Genomic DNA, 18,123 nt, shown 5'->3' with positions numbered 1-18,123 from the left:
TGTTGGATGATGCGCCGCTCTGCATGGGAAACACGGTAGGGTCTCCGATGGATGGGACTCGTATCGCCTGTATCAATCCGGTGCTTAACAACGGACGTCTGGCCGAGTGGGCGGTCGCCAAGGTCGAAGATGTCCCAAAAAGATGCAAGCAGGGAACGCAGGTCGTTAGCTTGTTCTTTCGGCAAGTCGGGGGCAATCATCTTGGTTAACACACTTTGGTCCGATGGAGGAGTAGACGAAGTTTTTTCGGCACTCGGGATGCTGTCATAACTTAGAGTGCAAATATGGCACTCTGCCGCCGGCACGATTTCGGCTAGAGATATACCACGAGGGAGGACTTGTGTACATAGTGAAAAATTCACTAGGGGTAGGCAGGATGCATTGGCCGTAATAGTGACGACGGTGTGAGGAAACGCAACGTTGTGCGAAAGCAGGACGTCAACATTGGGGGACACAATATAAACACCGTCTGGGACAGGTGGAACAGGGGAGACGCCTATGTAAGCTACTGTTCGTTGAGGGAGACGCAGGTGTTCTGTAGAACAAAGCCGACTTGGAGGGCAACTTGGAGGATCAACAACATTAGGTAGAGCGAGTTGCACTATACCGGCAGAGCAGTCTATCAAGGCCGAATGTTCAGACAAAAAGTCTTGGCCCAAAATTATGTCATTAGGGCAGTGTTCTAAAACATAAAACAGAACTGATGTGTGGTGTCCGGCGACGCTGACGCGAGCTGAGCACACACCAATTACGGCGACTTTTCCACCATCGGCCGTTCGGACCACAGGAGTTGGGCCAGGAGTAAGGACTTTCTTCAGCCGTGCTCTAAGGTCAGCGTTCATGATGGACACGTGTGCGCCAGTGTCAATGAGGGCTGTAGTAGGTACACCGTCGACGTCAACATTGATAAGGTTCTGATGTGCGGGCAAGGTCAGTAGAGGATTTTGGCATCGGGTCGGTATTGCAGCATCACCTCCAAGAGCTGCTCCCGTCAGTTTTCCGGAGGTGAACGCCGGAACGAGCTTGGGGACGGCGATCGGCGAGATGGGGGCGAGCGGGAGAAACGGCGTTGCGGCGAAGGGGAGCGGCTGGATCGGGGGCGCGAGGAATTCTCAGGCGTTAGCGGCTCTGTTTTCGGTGATGAGCGTGAATTCCAGGCAGGTGGGCGATGGGGCGGAGGGTGAGGCCACGGAGCAGAGCTGGACCAAGCACGGCAGTGACGCGAAATGTGGCCTATACGACCGCAATTGAAGCATATCGGCCGGTCGTCTGGGGTGCGCCATACCGCCGGGTCGCGATAATGTGGGCTGGCAGAAAAACGTCGGTTGGGCGGAACAGTCACGGGTGGATTTGGTGGGGCGTAGTCTGGACGATGAATGGAGCAGACGTTTAAGCCGGCGTTGGCCAGTTCTTGCCTCACGACGGTCTGTATGAGAGAGACGGTGGCGTGATAGCTTTCGGAGTTGGGGGAGGCTGACACGAGTGGAGCTGCGGCTTCTATTTCCCGACGGACAATACGGACAACGTCACCGGGACTTTCCGTAGAAGGCAGGCGAGGGTCTTCGCATGTGGAGGTTGCAGCCGTGTTTGGAAGCCGGGCAAACTGGTGGAGAACACGGCGGCTCTTCGCTTCTTCAAAGCGCCGGCATTCAGAAATAATGTCGTGGACCGTAGATGAATTCTTGAACACAAGAAGGTGAAAGGCGTCATCTGCTATGCCCTTAATAATATGGCCAACCTTATCAGCTTCGGACATCTGCGAGTCTACCTTGCGGCACAAAGCGAGCACGTCCTGAATGTACGTGAGGTATGATTCGGTGCACGTCTGAACTCGACGTGCGAGCTCGTTTTGGGCGGCGCGTTGACTTCCCACAGGCCTGCCAAATAGCTCCCGGAGCTTTTGCTTGCATAACTCCCAGCTAGTCAGTTCTTCCTCGTGCGTCTCGTACCAGACCTTTGCGGTACCTCTGAGATAAAAAATCACGTTGGCCAGCATGAGCGTTGGATCCCATCGCATACGTACACCCACTCGTTCGTATGACTTCAGCCAGGCTTCTACGTCAATGCCATCAGTGCCAGAAAAGGTACCTGGATCTCTCGGGGGCTCCAAGATGAGGGTTGACGGTCCAGTTGGAGAAAGCACGGACGTAGTTGGAGAAGGCACGGCAGTCGGGGAAGGGTCGGCATTGTTGACTTCAGTCGCCATGGGGGAGACCACTAGGCGCCCGCTACGAAGCTCCGTTTTGCGTGAAGTGAGTACCCCGCACCTCCCACCAATGATGTTACGGGGAAATAACTTTACTTTATAAAACGAGGAATAAACTCGGTGGTGGACAAGATGGCGCCCAGTTGGCTCGCAGATCTGACAACATCGTCCTCCTCTTTGTCTTCTTCGTCGTTCTCATCCTACCGTTACAATATCTACAATTTACACCCCTGATGCCAGAACAATGTGAGAACCTTACCACGTTCGAGTTTTTCAAGCTGACAATGTCAATGCATACACTGGGCACTGATGATTACGACTGCCAAGATATGCGTCGCTTTGCGCAGCTGAAAGAGGTCAAATTTCAAACTAATTGCTGCTCATAATTGTTCAGCGAACTGTGTGTGTTCCTCCCACACTCCCAGTTGGCTGAACAATTATGAATTACCAACTATCCCACGTTTCCATCCTAATCGCTGCTCACCCTCCTTGGAAGGATCACCCTTTTGTCACTGCTTAACTTGTTAATTTTGTCATGGAATATGATAAACTTGTAAATTTTCAGGCATTGGTAGCCTTGCGATGGGTGACCGAAAGTTGCTCCAAAAACTTTGTCAGATACTTGAAGCTTGTTGTAGCAAGGCACTCGGCAAAAACTTAGCAGTAAAATTTGTGTGTTACAGTTACGAGTGCTTTCACTGGGCACATATCCTATTTCTTCAGCAAGGTTTTTTAAACTTAGCCTTCGCATTAGGCGGAATTGGCTGATTGATACATCTCGCCAAGCGGCAACCGAGACCACTGAAGACCACTTTGACGATCGAGACCGCTTGGAAGATACTAGCTCTTTTAGCGATATCAGTTTCCATAACGATCGCAAGTGGTTGTCAGATAAGAGATGATCTTGCATTACATGCTAAACTCTACCACCTACCAGTAGCCAGTTCATCAAAAACATGATCCCACGAAGTTTTAGTGAATCACTTAAAAATAATAGTCTGGTACAGTGGAACCACGATTATACGACTTTCGGGGACCATGCGAAATTGCAATACTTGTATAATCCAGGCGTCCTATCATCAAACTTGTATAAGCCAGTGCGAGAAAACGAAACTGAAACAGTGTTGCCAACAGTCTTCCATTAGAAAAGTCGCAGTGTCATCGCTATCACATAATGGCGACAGACCATGAGTTCGCGTATAATGCCTTCGTGCACGACTGAGCTGTGCGCATTGCAATTTGTTGGCTTGTGAAGTGCAACTAGTGATTTCTCGCTATTATCACGAAGAGAGACATCAAGTGAAAGTAATTTTGCATGATGAAAACAGCTGTGTCGCTTCCTTATGCGTGCGCGAGCCTGTGACTGCGACAAATCAAAGAGATCAGCTGTATGTCGATCAGAGCAAGTTTCCACGGATTGAAAACGTGAAAAATATCAGCTCTTCGGCCAGCTGAAGCTACTCTGTGTGGCTATAACTTGTAGGTAACTACTTCAGCCAGAGGGAACACAAGCTTATGTTTTGCACTCGTGAATGTTTAGACGACGTTTGGGTCTAGTATCCTTTCGGATGGAAACTGAAAGTCGTCATAGGCTGCGGGGTCCGCGTAAAACTGTGTTATATAACCAAGGGTTATTTACATTGCTTCTATGCGGATTTTGCTGGGACCAAACAGATTCGTTGTGAAATGCGGGTCGTCGCCAAACCAGGGGACGTACAGTCGAAGTTCCACCTTATACATAACAATTGGGCTCAATATAAGCCCACGAAAATTCATATTCATGGAAAATACCATACTAACTAAAGCACCTTGTGTCTAAAACAGTCTTCTACTCAATGGTGCAGAGAGACTTTGTTTCGTAGAAAAATTCGATTTTGCCATTACCTGATAGAAAATTTCTTTAGCTTTCAAAAATTTATCCCACTTGGGTACTCACTTTTTCAAAAATAACTTTTGGTCTTTGGGCTTGGAAATGTTGATAAGAAATGAGCACGTATTTTCGAGTGGTCTCTGCATTTCTCTCAAAAGGATTTCAGAGGCTTATGTACCTTTTGTCAGGAACTATATAGAGCATAGGCAAACAAAATTCTAATGTGTGTTAACTAGAGTCATTTAGATAGATGCAACTAGAATCTGTAGCATACGTGCATTTGAATTTTAGTATATAAAAAAATGACATTCCCAAATGGCAGTTTTCATGCATTAGGAAATGCAAAAACATAAATCAAGCTTTTGTAGTGCAGTCACAATTTAAGTTACACTTTAGCAAACTTGCAATGCTCTGCAGATAGCAAATTAGAAAAAAATAAGCTAGGCAGAAAAAATAAAAATGCAAGATGAAATGATTTTGAGCCCCTGTGCCAAGCTGCATATGTCTTTAAGATTCCTTGCAAATTTCATAGCCATAGCTTATATTACCACATTACAGCCAAATTTTCTAACTCATTTTTAAGGTTTCATCCCAGCTTAGAGGGACACTAAAGAAAGACTATTTTTCCCACGAAACTCTTTTAAATGAAATTGCTGCTTAAATGAAACAACTGCCGGTAATATTTTTGGTTTCGTACTTCAATATTATAACCCTGTTTATCTCTCAATAAACAAAACTCCTCTTAAAGGAAACACATTTTCCTGGTCCCTTCAGGTTTCATTTAAAAGGAGTCTACTGTATCAGTAAAGTACAATTTCACATTCCTGAAGACACCACTTAATCATGAGGCGACAGATTGCAAGTGAGAAAAAGCACGAAACGAAAGTGAAGGTGTAGGAACCGCCTTGCCATTTCCACACCAAACACCATCACTCGGTCCTGCATAGCTGTTAATCGTTTTGAAATCGGTGAAGTTACGGGCGGAGGCTTCAACGAGAAATTTTAAAACAACACTTCTACCTCGATTTCGTCTGCTAATGATGAACTTACCAACGCAATACTCGTGACATCACAAAGTTCCTAAATTTTATTAATCCAAACCAATTAACATTTTATTCAAAGGTCCCTTTTAAGAGTTAAAATGCCACCGTCATGCTTACACCACTAAGCCACCACAACATGTTAGGGACAACGACAATAACTGCTTACTCTGTCGAAGCGCTCGCGCTTGCTCAGACTCGTTGCTGGCAGCTGTCCGCACAGATCATTTGATAAGACGCGGCAACCGTGAAACCTGGCAACCGGTAATTTCCCTAGGCTGGACCAGTGATCGACACTGATCTTTTGTCGGTGCAGCTGCATGGCCTGCAGATGGCCATCATGAACAAGCTCAGCTTACAGGAAGCACAAGATGCTTACAGGCAATGTGCTTGCGAGAGAATTCTAATATTGCACCCATTAGCTGCTAGAATTCTGGCCCTCCGTACACACAGTGGACATATGAAGCAAATATGAAGCAGTCTGTTCTACTAATTTACCCTTCACTACCGAGCAAAAGTGAAAATGCTGTTATCTATGCTGACCAGTGGTACTGATTGCATCAGCAAAAATCAATAGTCATCTCATAACTCTGGGATGCCAAATTATGTCTGCATCCCGTGCTTACAGCTTTTAATTTACCCTTAGGCCGATATCTACTAGATTCCTTGCAGGCTCAGATAGTAAGAGCGATAGTCCTCGAAAGGTAGTCCCAGGTTCAAATCTGGGACAAGTATGAATTTTTCCTCTGCTGCAGAACTTTCAATAACAGCGACTTCAAACCGTACAGAACCTGCTCACAATCCCCGCCGCAAAACACGTGCCACAGACGCATATGCTGTCAATCGACAGAGCAATCAAGAGCGGCAAGAGCAAATCGGTCTCCACGTTTTGAGCAGCAAACAAATGGGAATCCCCACCCCATGCAAGCCCTAGCTGACGTGTCAAAAAGGAAGCCTTAGTAACTATGTGAGGAGAACTATGTTGTTCTACAATGTCCAAGGCACATCCGACCACTCCTAGCTAGAGCATGACACTCTGAAATAACTAGTTCAATATATAGCAATATTCGAGAAATGCAGACAGCTTTTCTTGCACCTTTTTGCTACAAAAGAATGAAAGGCTACTTTTTTCTTTCGTGCCACCTATGTAATACTAGAAGAAACCCTAATTGAGTGCACTTAATTCACGTTAATTGCACCAAAAAGCCAGACCTGTACAGAAGGTGCCGCAGGTTCACAGAAAAAGTTGAAGTCTTAAAACAATGCACACACACAGACTAAAAGAAAAACTCAACGACGGCAAAGCTCTACCAACTCTCACAAATTCTTGCATAGCTGTAGACAGCTGTCAAGACAGTAGTATGCAAGTCAACGTCAAATACATAAATTGGGACACTCTCAACCCGTGCAACTTTTGCTTGCAACACGGCACTATAAGAAACCACCCAGATGAAGCCTTTCAAAATGTCTCATGATAGTAGACTCACAATCATGCTCGATGTCATACCACCCAACATCACCGACCAAGAAAACCTCGACATCACCATGTACCTTCAGCGCGCCTGAAAAGCCAGACAACTTGCCCATCTGGGCATCAAGAACCAGCAAACGACTGACTGCCCTCGTTAACACCTTCAATGACTTCACGAGAAATAGAAGCTCAACGAGTGTTTGGGTCTGGATGCAGATGTGGGCTTGTGAAACTTCTACAGCGATAGTTCCACACAAAGCACTAGAGTGCCTTGGCACTTCAGACTACGCGACTGTAAATACCAGATGGCAGTGCAAGCTCTCAGTGAAACCATGCAGGACCTGAAGTTGTCCACAAGGAATGCCTTAAGAGGGGCTCGCTTTTTGAAAACCAAAAAATTGCAACACAAAGCACGCCCAGGGAACAGTGGTGCTTGCTCAGCGCGGCCTTGCAAGCACCATTGTTCTCTGGGCGTGCTTTGTGTGTCTCGTTTGCCATCATTTCGCTCGGTTCTCACACAGGCTCTTCAATCTTTTACCGCCTTTATGAGATGATCTTGCCCCTTGTTTACGACACACTGATTGTTGTTCTGTCGCTAAGAGTGGGCAGGGCAAAGTTTGAGACTCTGCACGCATTCTGTTCAAGAAAGCGTCCGATGACGCTCGTACGCATGGTGAGGCTTGTTCACATGCCACCGCTGGGCGACAGTCGCATAGATGCTGAGCAGCTTCTCCTTCGTCTTTTCAAGACGATGACTGCATTGATGCTTATCGCGACGTCGAGGTTGCTACGCCATCGGCGCAACGCTCCGTCGTCACAAGTCAGGCTGGTGTTGGGGTTTCGAGCTCAAGTGCGCCTAACGAGTTGCGCTCGCTAACTGCAGTGATTACGGCCTCGAACAGTGCAACGGCGTCGCCGACTGTGCATTTGCCAACAGGTTCTAGGACAAACGAGGAGTTAGCCGCGGAAGATAGCGATTGTTTTGCAACCAAACCTCGGCGCTATGCCGGCAACCAATGGCAGCGGAGAAAAACGCTTTACGTGTGAAAAAGGCTCAGGAACGGCTGCAACACAAGCAGGAAAAGCGGAAAAGGAAAAGAGTTTTAAAAAAATTTCTAGCTACATTGCAGGGTAATTTTAGACTAAAATACGAGTTCGAAACTTTCAAAGCCAGTTTTCTCAGAATGACTGTTTTTGGCCAGTGAGGCTGTTTTATCTGGCGATATCTCTTCAAGCGTTCATCTCATTTCTATCATATTTGTTTTATTATGTACTCTGAAAAATAGGCCAAACAGTGACAAAACTGCTTTTTACATTTGTTGCATCTGTAATTTGTGATAATTAAAATTTCATTGATAAAATCTCAATGGCAAACACCAAATTTGTTGCTCTGCTATAAATTTTCTGCAAGGAATTTGAAAAAAAGGTCTCTGATGATTTTTGGATGGATGCTTTACACTACGACACAGTGAATTTCACGGCGCTAGCCCATTTATTACATTCACAAGCGCCTGACTGAAAAACCTATGCGCACTACCCTAATAAATGACTGTAACTTGGGAACCAGTGAACCAAAATGCATGAAATTTTGTGGTTATTCAAATGGCTTTAAAATTAGACTACACTGAAATTTCATTGGGAGATCTCAACAAACAAAAACGTTGCCCTTCTGTGGTAGCCTCCCCCCTTGAGCAGTGTAGTAGGCATTGGAGTATTGGAGGACACCATTTGCTTTATTAGGGGCTTGCTCCTTTTGCTCACGGCTTGATGTACGGCGGCTGCCGGCTTGTACACTAGTGTTGCCAGTGTGTGCACTTCTGCGGTCACCGCTTAAGGTTGCCTCTCCGGCGATTCCAAAATGCTCACTAGATGGCAAGCTGCCACCCAAGGCTTCGGTTTTCAATGACCTGCCCACTCTTCTCCACAAAGTGGCTTTGTAAGAAAGAAAAGTGAAGAGAAAAGTGTGGCGTCGTAACTGTCTCTCTCTCAGGAGGTAACCTCAATAGCACCACGCGGGGGATGAGTAGTGGAGGAGAGAAAGGAATGTTAAAGAAAGGAAAAAAGTAGGGTGTCAGCGGTGTTTCGTCTGGTCGCATGCAAACTCGCGCCGCCTCCGAACTGGGAGGAAAGAAAAAAACACTTGCCTGCTCTCAACCCCATTGAAGAACGCCAGATAGCTCCGCATCTGCTATTTATGATCGTTAGGAATTCGACTCTTGCCAGCGGCCAGTATAGCATGAAGGAACAGGTGGTTAACGTGCCCGACAATGCTGCCTTCAGCGTACCAATCATGCGCTGGCTCGTTAACAAGCCTTCCTACAGAAATGGTCTCGCCAAGAAACGCCCCGTGCACCACCGAGTAAGCTCTTGTAAGGTCACTCACTTTGTGGATATGGTGGCGATTTTTTTTTTATTGCCCTTTTCTTGTAGGAGTTTAATGTCCTAAAACAAACCACCGCATGATTATGATGATGATTATGATTATGATGGAAGCCCTCGTGAACGGCTCCAGAAATTTCGACCACCTGAGGTTCTCAACGTGCACCTAAATCTAAGCACATAGGCTGGAAGCATTTTCGCTTCCATCGAAAATATGGCGGCCGCGGCCGGGATTCGATCCTATGACCTGCAGGTCAACAGCAGAGTGCCTTAGCCACTAGACCACCAAGAAAGGTTCGCTTCTATTTTCAGTTTCAAACATCAAGACTGTTTTCCGAGAGTGTAAAGTCACATGCACTTCATTTTTATGCAACGACCTGTTACACACGTAGGTACTGGCCTGCTCAGGTTGCGAATGCCTCTGAATGTTTCCACTCCTCTGCAAAAACTCAAAGTTTTACACTGATGAGCAAGAAATGACAGATTTTCAGATTTCAGGTGACTGGCGTCTATCCATGCTGTTTTCACTGCACTTTGAGCATTGGTTTCTCCCATTGGGCACAATTTTGGCCAATAAAGTGTTCCATTTTTCCAGGCTGCATTTCTTTTTGTTCATCCCAACCATGTGGCATCGTAATTGATATACTTTCAGTTTGTAAAAAATCCCTTTTGTTGTGTGATGAGACCCCCGGTGTCATGCAAGCACACTGTCCATGACACTGCGTGGAGATAGGCCACTGCTATGCCCTTTTGAAATGAAATGAGCAGATTTTTTTTCTGGAGAGAATACAGAAACACGAAGCGAAGCTAAAGGCCATTCGGCCTGACGTGGCTTCGTTACGCGAAAAAAGTTCAGCAAACAGTACTACATTGAATAATAATTAACACAATACAAGAAGCAGCATAATAACAGAAACACAGAAATAACATAAAAGCAAAAATAGATGACATATAGGTACAAAAAATAGGCTGCATAGACACACTGAATCGGACATCGAGGCTCTTTTCATTACATATGAAAAAAAACACATACATATTGATATATTCACATAATACACTCACATATTAATACATACATCTGCCCATATGTACGTACATGCTACTGTATATACACGCGTTTTGTACCTAAAGGTGAGAATATATGTGGAATTTAGCCAGAAGTTTATTGGAAACATGATGTTTACTTTAATCAATTATAGAGGAGTTGTTTTATGTGATATCTGAATTGCATTAATGAAAGGTTAAAATTTAATTGTTCACCCAAATGATGTATAAGCCGTGGGGCACGGTATGCAATTGGGGCTCTACCATATCCCGTCTTAGTAGCAGGAACGCGAAATTGTTGCCTACGGAGCGAGTATTTGAGTGCGTCTTCCGGTGCCGTAATAGTGTGGAGTTTATTTTTATAAATGTAAAGTAATAGCTTATATTCATACACCTGTCTTGCTTTGAGTATACCATGTTTTATGAATAATGGACCGCTAAGAATCTCCCTTGGGTTGCCATAACAATAATCGAATAGGCGGAGAACTTTTTTCTGTAAGATTTTTAGTTTATTTAACTTCTCCTCACTTGTAGTGCCCCATACTAGCATACTATAATTTAAACACGAATAAAAAAGAGCATAGTATATCTTTTTTTTTTTTTAAAGCCAAATTGGTATAAGTGGATTTATTTTAAATATACACCCAACAGTCTTACTTAGTTTGGATGCGAGACTATCAACATGAGTATTTCAAGACAAATTTTCTTGGAACCACACTCCGAGAAATTTTTGCGATTTAACCTGCTCCAGCTTTTGCTTTTTGAAAAAAATGTTAATGTCGTCCTCATAGGGCTTGTTAATAGGCTGGAATACTATGTACTTACTTTTAGATATATTAAGCATGAGCTTATTTTGATGAAGCCATTTTTCTAATTTGAGTAAGTAATCATTTACTTCAGTTTTAAGGTGCATGAGTATTCTACCTGTAAAAAATATGTTGGTGTCGTCAGTGTAAATAATTAATTTTGGTGATCTTGGAATGTCACACAGATCGTTAATATATGTTATAAATAGTAACGGTTTAAGGATTGAACCCTGCGGTACACCATTTTTAACAGTTTTCATTGGGGAAACAAAGTTACCCACTTTAACATAATGTTTTCTTTAGGTAAGATAACTTTGTATTAATTTAGCTGCCACGCCCCTTACACCATAATCATGCAACTAAGATATCAGAATATCATGTTTGATTATGTCAAAGGCCTTCTTCAAGTCAATGAAAAGACCTAAGGCGTAGGTTCTGTTTTTCGTGTTTTTTAATATCTCCTCTTTTTTATCTAATAGCGCCGACTCCGTAGATTTACCCTTTTGAAACCGATACTGTGCTTTATTGATTATCAGGTGCTTAGTAAAAAAGCATTCCAGTCTGGAGTGTATTATTCCTTCAAAAACTATAGAGTACCGGTAGAATCGATATCAACGGTAATTCAAGAATACATTTTTGGCACCCCTTTATGAATAGAACAAACGCGGGCTATCAACCCTGCTACCATCCCCGTGTGGGCATGCCAGTCATGTTGCTCATGCCTCGCTCGCGAATCGCCTTTCTTTCCACTCCATAAAACAGCCTGCAGTAAACACAGGAGAGCAGTCTCGCCGAAGCTCGGTTTATGTGTTCTCCCTCTGCACGTTCTCCCGTTGCTCTGCCTTTTTGCCAGCCTGCCACAGGGTTGCCTGCCATGCTCCTGCCCTTGTCCAACACCTTTATTTTCTACACTGTCGTACAATATTTAGAAGAAACCATACTCCCTTTCAACATGCACTTCACAGCGACATATTTTGAGAGAGGTGTGCAGCTTACCTTTAATGTTTGTTGACGAGCACTTGCTTGTCTTCTCATCAACCCTACCATCAGCCACCTGAGGAAAGAAAAATCGTAGGCACAGATGTGAAGAAGCGCATAGCGGTGTAGACCATAGGTCGGCGAACTCACTCATAAGTCGAGTCACTTGGACTCACTCAGACACAGATCAAGCTACGAATCGGGGCGCAATATTTTGGCGAGTTTGGGTCCGAGCGAGTGCAAAACACAAGATGTATCTCTCGAGTGAGTGAGTGAGTTCCACTTTTGTTTTACCGACTATGGTGTAGGCACCCCAAACTTTGCTTTTACAGTCAAGCCACCATTCCGAGCAACGTATACAGAAACAAAAAGTGAAATACTTGCTGTTGAAAGAATTTCGTAGTGCTTATAGACTGCACAGGCAGCTCAAGTGCCTATACACAATGTCTCTAATTTTTTATCATGTCACCTCCAATATTGAGCATGTGTGTGAAGACAACACACATTTAGTAGCCAGTCATTTTGCCCAGCTTTGGCAATCATTTCATGTTATCTGCAAGATAGGGGGAGTGCCACCTGCCTCTGTTATCGGCCATATGGAGAGCTCAGTTCTAGCTTAGCTGCTCACTTTCAATTGCCTCCTTTGCACTGGCGCGAAACTCCCAGATGCTCACCTTACCTGTATTTCTCCCCCTCCCCCTATCTAGTACCGTATTTATACCATTGTAGATATACCCATTTTATCTAAATCTGAAATCTATTGTGGGCAGTTGACTTCAATAGAAACCAAAATTTGTTTAGTTTCCGTGGTAGACTTACAACCAAAACCTAAATTAACAAGAAATCTGGCACGCTGTGGCATGGTTACAACATTAAGTTTATCTTCCAGCCGTGCCTGTGACATATACTACATTTCTTTGCATGCAAGCAGTACTTTAAGCAATGATTCGCAGAAGCTTTTCTACAGATAATCCCTGACGATTGCCGTGAAGCTAGCTTGTCTGTAGAGGTCTGAGGTGCTGCCATGAAGCCACCATTCTAAACTGAAATTCCAGTTTTTCTTCAGCGACATGGTACATAAATGTCTTTATTAAATGCGCTCACGATTTTCTTTTGTGGGTGTGTTATGCTGAGCAATTATAAAAGGTCGACCTACATTAGAGTCGACAATGAGATTGAGTAAGTACGATGACTTCATGCAACGTGCTCTTTATTGCCTGGCCAACAACATTGAGTGCTCTCAAATGTGTTCCAATAAACTTTATTCTATTGTACCTAGAACTTGTTGCTGTGAAAAATAAACAGTTCTTCAAGGCACTGGTACGTAAGCCGCAAACACGGAAGCATAATGCAAACAGCGCTGCACTCTCCCAACGATACTGTACCGCAAAATGTTTCCAAAACCTTAGAGCAACAGCACAAGGAGCAAAACCCACCTGTGGTCGTTGCCGGCTTGGTGACAAGAGAAGTGCTGTGTCAGGTTTCTCCAAGACCTGTGCCCAGAACTGAAAGTGCACACGAAAAAGAACGCAGGGCTGAGTTACTAAACACATGCCACATGCGAAATTGTAGCAAGCCGAAGAGCGACAATCAGTGATGCCAACAGAACAAGGCCGAAATTCAGGCAGAGGCAGACTAATGGCTTTTTGGCGCCGAAAGAGCTGCACATGTGGGTAGTGGTTCTGTTTACATAAATGCTGTATTACTTTTACACATGACCCTTGCTTTCATATATAAACTGCACATGTAACTACTGAACACTGAAAAATAGGAGCTTAAAGAGTCCTCACACACTGCTGTAAAGCTACCTTTCTTGCATTAACATAAAGCAGTGCGGTAAAATGAGCTTGCGCACAGAAAATATGGCTAACCTTTTTAAAGTTCCCTATTGAATCATATGACATATTTAACTATACTCTGTTACACCACTTTGGTTCAGCACTACCAAAGCTACGGGGTGTAAGAAAGCCACACACTTGCTTAGCGAAACGTAGCCCCTCATAGAAGTGCCTTCAAATTGGCAGGGTTGTCTAAAATTGACATTTGTTTGGTGTGTGCAATATGTTTCTTCATCGCATTTATTTCCTGAGCATCTAATTTTTAGTGTCAGTTACCGGCAGTAACTATGGTTACAAATCAATATGGCAGCGCCAATGCAGAGCGACCACCCGCTTTGATTCGAATTTGCACCGGCTAAACGCCCACCGCGCTGACAGCAACAAATAAATGATCAAAGGAGCCATCGATTTGTTTGATTTTACTCCGTGGATGAAGCATCAGGTACATTTTGTCGTTATTAGCGAGATACGCTGCTTGTGTAGCCATATCTGATAAGCCTAACGCGCTGATGCCAGGGCTGTGCCACCAGGCGAAAAACACTGCATCGCCAAATATCAGACATGCGACCTCGCACAGCGTTCCGCGCGTGTCAGATGCTCTTTCGGTGAAACAAAAAAAATAGAAAAGAAACATTGCAGCGAGAGACTAGAAGGAACGCGTCGAAAGAGAAGCAGTCATACCAGAGCCACGAACAGCGTCAGAGAGCCACAAAGTGAAGATATCTGCCGGCACGAGCGTCTACCGGTCTTCCGTCGAGCCACAAATCATATAGTTAGGACGCTAAACTTCCCGAAGTTGAAGATTAATGGCCAGTTTGACAGTATTACTTATTTTTTATAGTCCATAAGCCACCCACGTTACATGCAATGAGCGTGGAAGGACAATTCAATGAGCAGACGCAGCGCGGATGAATACATGTAGAGGGGCTGATCGCCTGTCTCATTGGCTGGGGGCCCTGCAGCCTTCACAGTGCTGAAGGGAACTTCTGAAACAGGGTATAGTTGCAATATCTTTGAGATCTCAATATATGCAGGTTCGACTCTATACAAGTAAAACCTAAGCCGTATTCTGCCTTGCATTCCTTATGTTCAGCCATGTTTTTACCAACTAGCCTAACAAGAAGTACTCGGGGTATGTTTACATAATAGCGTGCCCTGGTCTTATAGGTATGGCACTATGAATCACATGCCTAGAGCATTTTCACGGTTCGCAAAGATAAGCGCTGTCAACAAAACTGAAATAACAACAAGTGAACACTCCAACAAAGCCTAGCACACAAGCTATGTGCTAAACAGAGCTACAAAAAGACGAGCCCAAGTAAAGTCACTGCTACCTCAAGTTCTGGAATTTTACGAGCAAAACATGCAAACCAGTTTCAAAGCTTGCAATGGAAGGACTTTAATTGAAACAGGCGCATAAACAATCTGCATTACAGTTTGAAATAACTTTGGTGGGCCGGAGAGGCCCCACCCAGATAATAAAAGCGACTGGAGGTCGCCTCCACGATTAAAGTAGAATGTAGATTTAGTCCCACTCAAGAGCTAGATAGCACAGTGATTGACATTAAGTGTAGGGTGCAAGTCTATGTTCATCTGCCTTCAGAAAAAAAAAAATCTAAGGCTGCATCAGTGCTTCTATGTTATACTGTATTTTCATGTATGTATGCTGCATTTCTGGTACTACATTCAGTGACAAGTTCCATCTCGGCAGTGGCATCCCCTTGTCGAAATGAGGATGCCACGGTCGAGATTGAACTTGTCATCGAATATAACAGCAGAAATACAGTACACCCACTAAGCGGGGCCTCTGCTAGAGCCGCACTTTTCATTGTATAACTGTGACTCTAACACCATGTCAAGCTTTACTGCAAGTGTAGCAAACCTCATCCGGCACGGGTAAGGTTTGAGCCAGCTGCAAGCCCGGACAACCAGCTTGCAAAACTGTTGCGAAGCCTAAGCTGGCTTGATCAGTATTGTAATATAATTGGAAAATGTTAAATTTTAAAGAAGCATGCAATGTGGCAAAAGATTCACAGAAGGAAGAAAGAATTGCATCAGCCTATTTGTAGCACGAACCTGTGAAACCTGAATGATTACTTCAGAAATAGCAACCTTTTAGCTTTTTCAGCTAAGAGTAGACTGCTTCACAGATGTTCGAGTGCACGGAGGCGGTGCTGAATCTGCTCGACTTTCAAAAACCCGATCTGTGTTCGACGTCAAGATGAGTTCGCAATATAACTTCTGTTCAAGAGCACTTTGAACACACTTTTCTTTCAGTCAGTACTAATTACACATTGTTGAAACACTGCCTGTCAATTTGCTGCAACTTCCAGTTCTGAAAAAAAGATGTTGCTCTTAACACGATAAACTGATTAATGTTTCGAAACCTACAAGTTGCACTAGAAAGATTAAATACTTGAAGTTCACGTTGACAAATGCTATGCAAAAGTTAAAAGTAACTCTAAACATTTCATTTTAAAGAGACACTAAAGAGAAGCGACGGGCTGGTTTATATTGACAAATTGCACTCAAAGAACTCTAATGCCATATGTTTCACTAACATAAGTTCATTATTAGCGGAGACAATTAAGGTTCTATTGTTTTTTAATTTGGCAGGTGACGTCCGAAATTTTAAAGTGTATTTTTCGTAATTTCAAGACATGGGCTAGATAAGTATTCTGAAACTTCGTATGCTAGATCTATAGCAATCGCAGATGATAATGTGCTTCATTTTTAACTATTAGAAGCTACGTAGGACCCAGTAGAAGCCTTCGAGATCTACAAAGCTTCGGTCTGGTGCATGAATTTCATTGCGGCGTCTCTACCCATATTTTCTTTTCGCGAGTTGTCTCACTTGCCAAGCGTTGTATCGCAGCAAGAGTGGCGTTTTTGAGATTGTGACATTTGTACTCCTTTAATATGCGAAAAATCGCTTTTTCTCTATAGTGTCCCTTTATTTACATTCCCAAAAAGGGGGCCTTCCCTAAAAAAAGGCTCTAGGTCTGCGACACCTTGGTTTGAGAAAGTGCTCATTCGTTTTTGCAGGCGAGTGCTACAGATCGAGTGCATAGCAATTTATTTTCGTTTCATTAAGGTACATTTATGAGCCACTCACCTGGCGAAGCCTCTGTTTACCGGTCCCCTTTTTATGAGAAGTAGGCGAAGCTGTTGACAGGGGCCGTGTGGGGGTCCCAAAAAAGCTCCTGGGCTGACCCACAGCATGGCCTTCGCTTAATTGGGTACTGGTGGTCTTGGATGCAGGGCTGACTGTATTGCTCGCATGTGCCTGCAGCAACAGGCAGGTCAATGAGGCGCATGCACTACTTTTAACCTGATCAGAGCTGAAAAGGCATTTAACACCTGAAGCAAGCCATAGGACAGTGCCATTTTAACTTGCGTAAAAGATGCTGCCTGTGTGCGGTACTATACATTACCTAAATTGCATGCGAACAAAACCACTCAAATCTCATCATAGCGAAATTGCATCTTACACGAAAAATAAGTTTGCCATATCCGAAAGTTCGTTATGAAAATTCATTCTTAACAGTACGTCTATGGCAAGACAATTTTTATTTACTTCGTTATAAGATATTTTGTTATATCTGGGTGTACAGTAAACCCTCGCTAACTCGAACTCGCATATCTTGAAATCTCGGTCAAGACGAAACTTTTTTTTTCGCCACGCCCACCATAGGCGCCGTGCATTTGCCCCCTCTTATCTTGAAAGGTTTTTTCAGGGGACAGCGCATATCTCCAAATCTTGACCCGGAGGGAAGAAGGCAAAGTCCACTCCCAACAGGAAACGAGGACGTTGTGCAAATGCTTAGCTCTTACTATACGTGCTAAACGCGGTCGTGAAGGGTGAATTTGAAATTCCCACTGTCGCAGCCGTTTGCTATCCGCCTTCTCAAGCAAATATGGGAATGATCAAGTGTGTGCACCTGTGAACGCCTTCTGCACGGTGTGCAGCGTGCCGTCAGCACCGCCAGCACGTAAGCTAGCCCTTGCATGTTTGAGGTAGTTGTCTGTGTTCCCAGCAATCTGTGCGAGACGAGTATTCAGTGCGTGGTCTGTGCAACGAATCCTTCCAAATATCAACCAAGATCTGCCCCCCAAAGCAGTACAAATCGCTAACGTTGGAGAGAAAAGTCGCTTTAATCAAGGAAGTGGAAAGAGCATGTCGAAGCAAGTCGTGCATCGCCAAAGAATTCGGCACCCCCTTGTCAATCCTCTCGACAGTGCTCAAAAACAAGCAAACGGTTTTGGAAGGCTTTGAGCAAAGCTTCTAACGAGGCGGACGTCCCCGTTACCAGTATGCTGTCGGATGCAGATATCGTTGAGATGGCCTTGAACAATGCAGATGACCACGCAGAAGAAGAAGAGCCCCGAGAAGTGCCACGACGACAGAAACGCGTAACATGCTACACTTGGCCAAACCAATACATGCACACTATGGTGGTGTAGCGACGATTACGCTCGAACATTAACCCT

The 18,123-nt window shown here is 44.3% G+C and overlaps 1 protein-coding gene across 8 annotated transcripts in view; it reads right to left on the bottom strand.

Annotated features, from left to right (window-relative positions):
• LOC119185467 (uncharacterized) overlaps positions 1–18,123 on the bottom strand; it is a 631,054-nt gene that overhangs the window by 77,191 nt on the left and 535,740 nt on the right. For all 8 annotated transcript variants that reach the window (XM_075883180.1, XM_075883179.1, XM_075883181.1 and 5 more), the window contains 3 exons: positions 16,748–16,918; positions 13,231–13,299; positions 11,813–11,870 (listed from right to left, as the gene is read on the bottom strand). In XM_075883180.1, the coding sequence (XP_075739295.1) occupies positions 11,813–11,870; positions 13,231–13,299; positions 16,748–16,918 (298 nt within the window). The remainder of the gene's footprint in view (positions 1–11,812; positions 11,871–13,230; positions 13,300–16,747; positions 16,919–18,123) is intronic.

Source organism: Rhipicephalus microplus, unplaced genomic scaffold (assembly GCF_043290135.1).
Source record: "Rhipicephalus microplus isolate Deutch F79 unplaced genomic scaffold, USDA_Rmic scaffold_15, whole genome shotgun sequence".
In the NCBI taxonomy this organism is placed as follows: Eukaryota; Metazoa; Arthropoda; class Arachnida; order Ixodida; family Ixodidae; genus Rhipicephalus; species Rhipicephalus microplus.
This window is presented reverse-complemented; position numbering and strand designations above follow the sequence as displayed.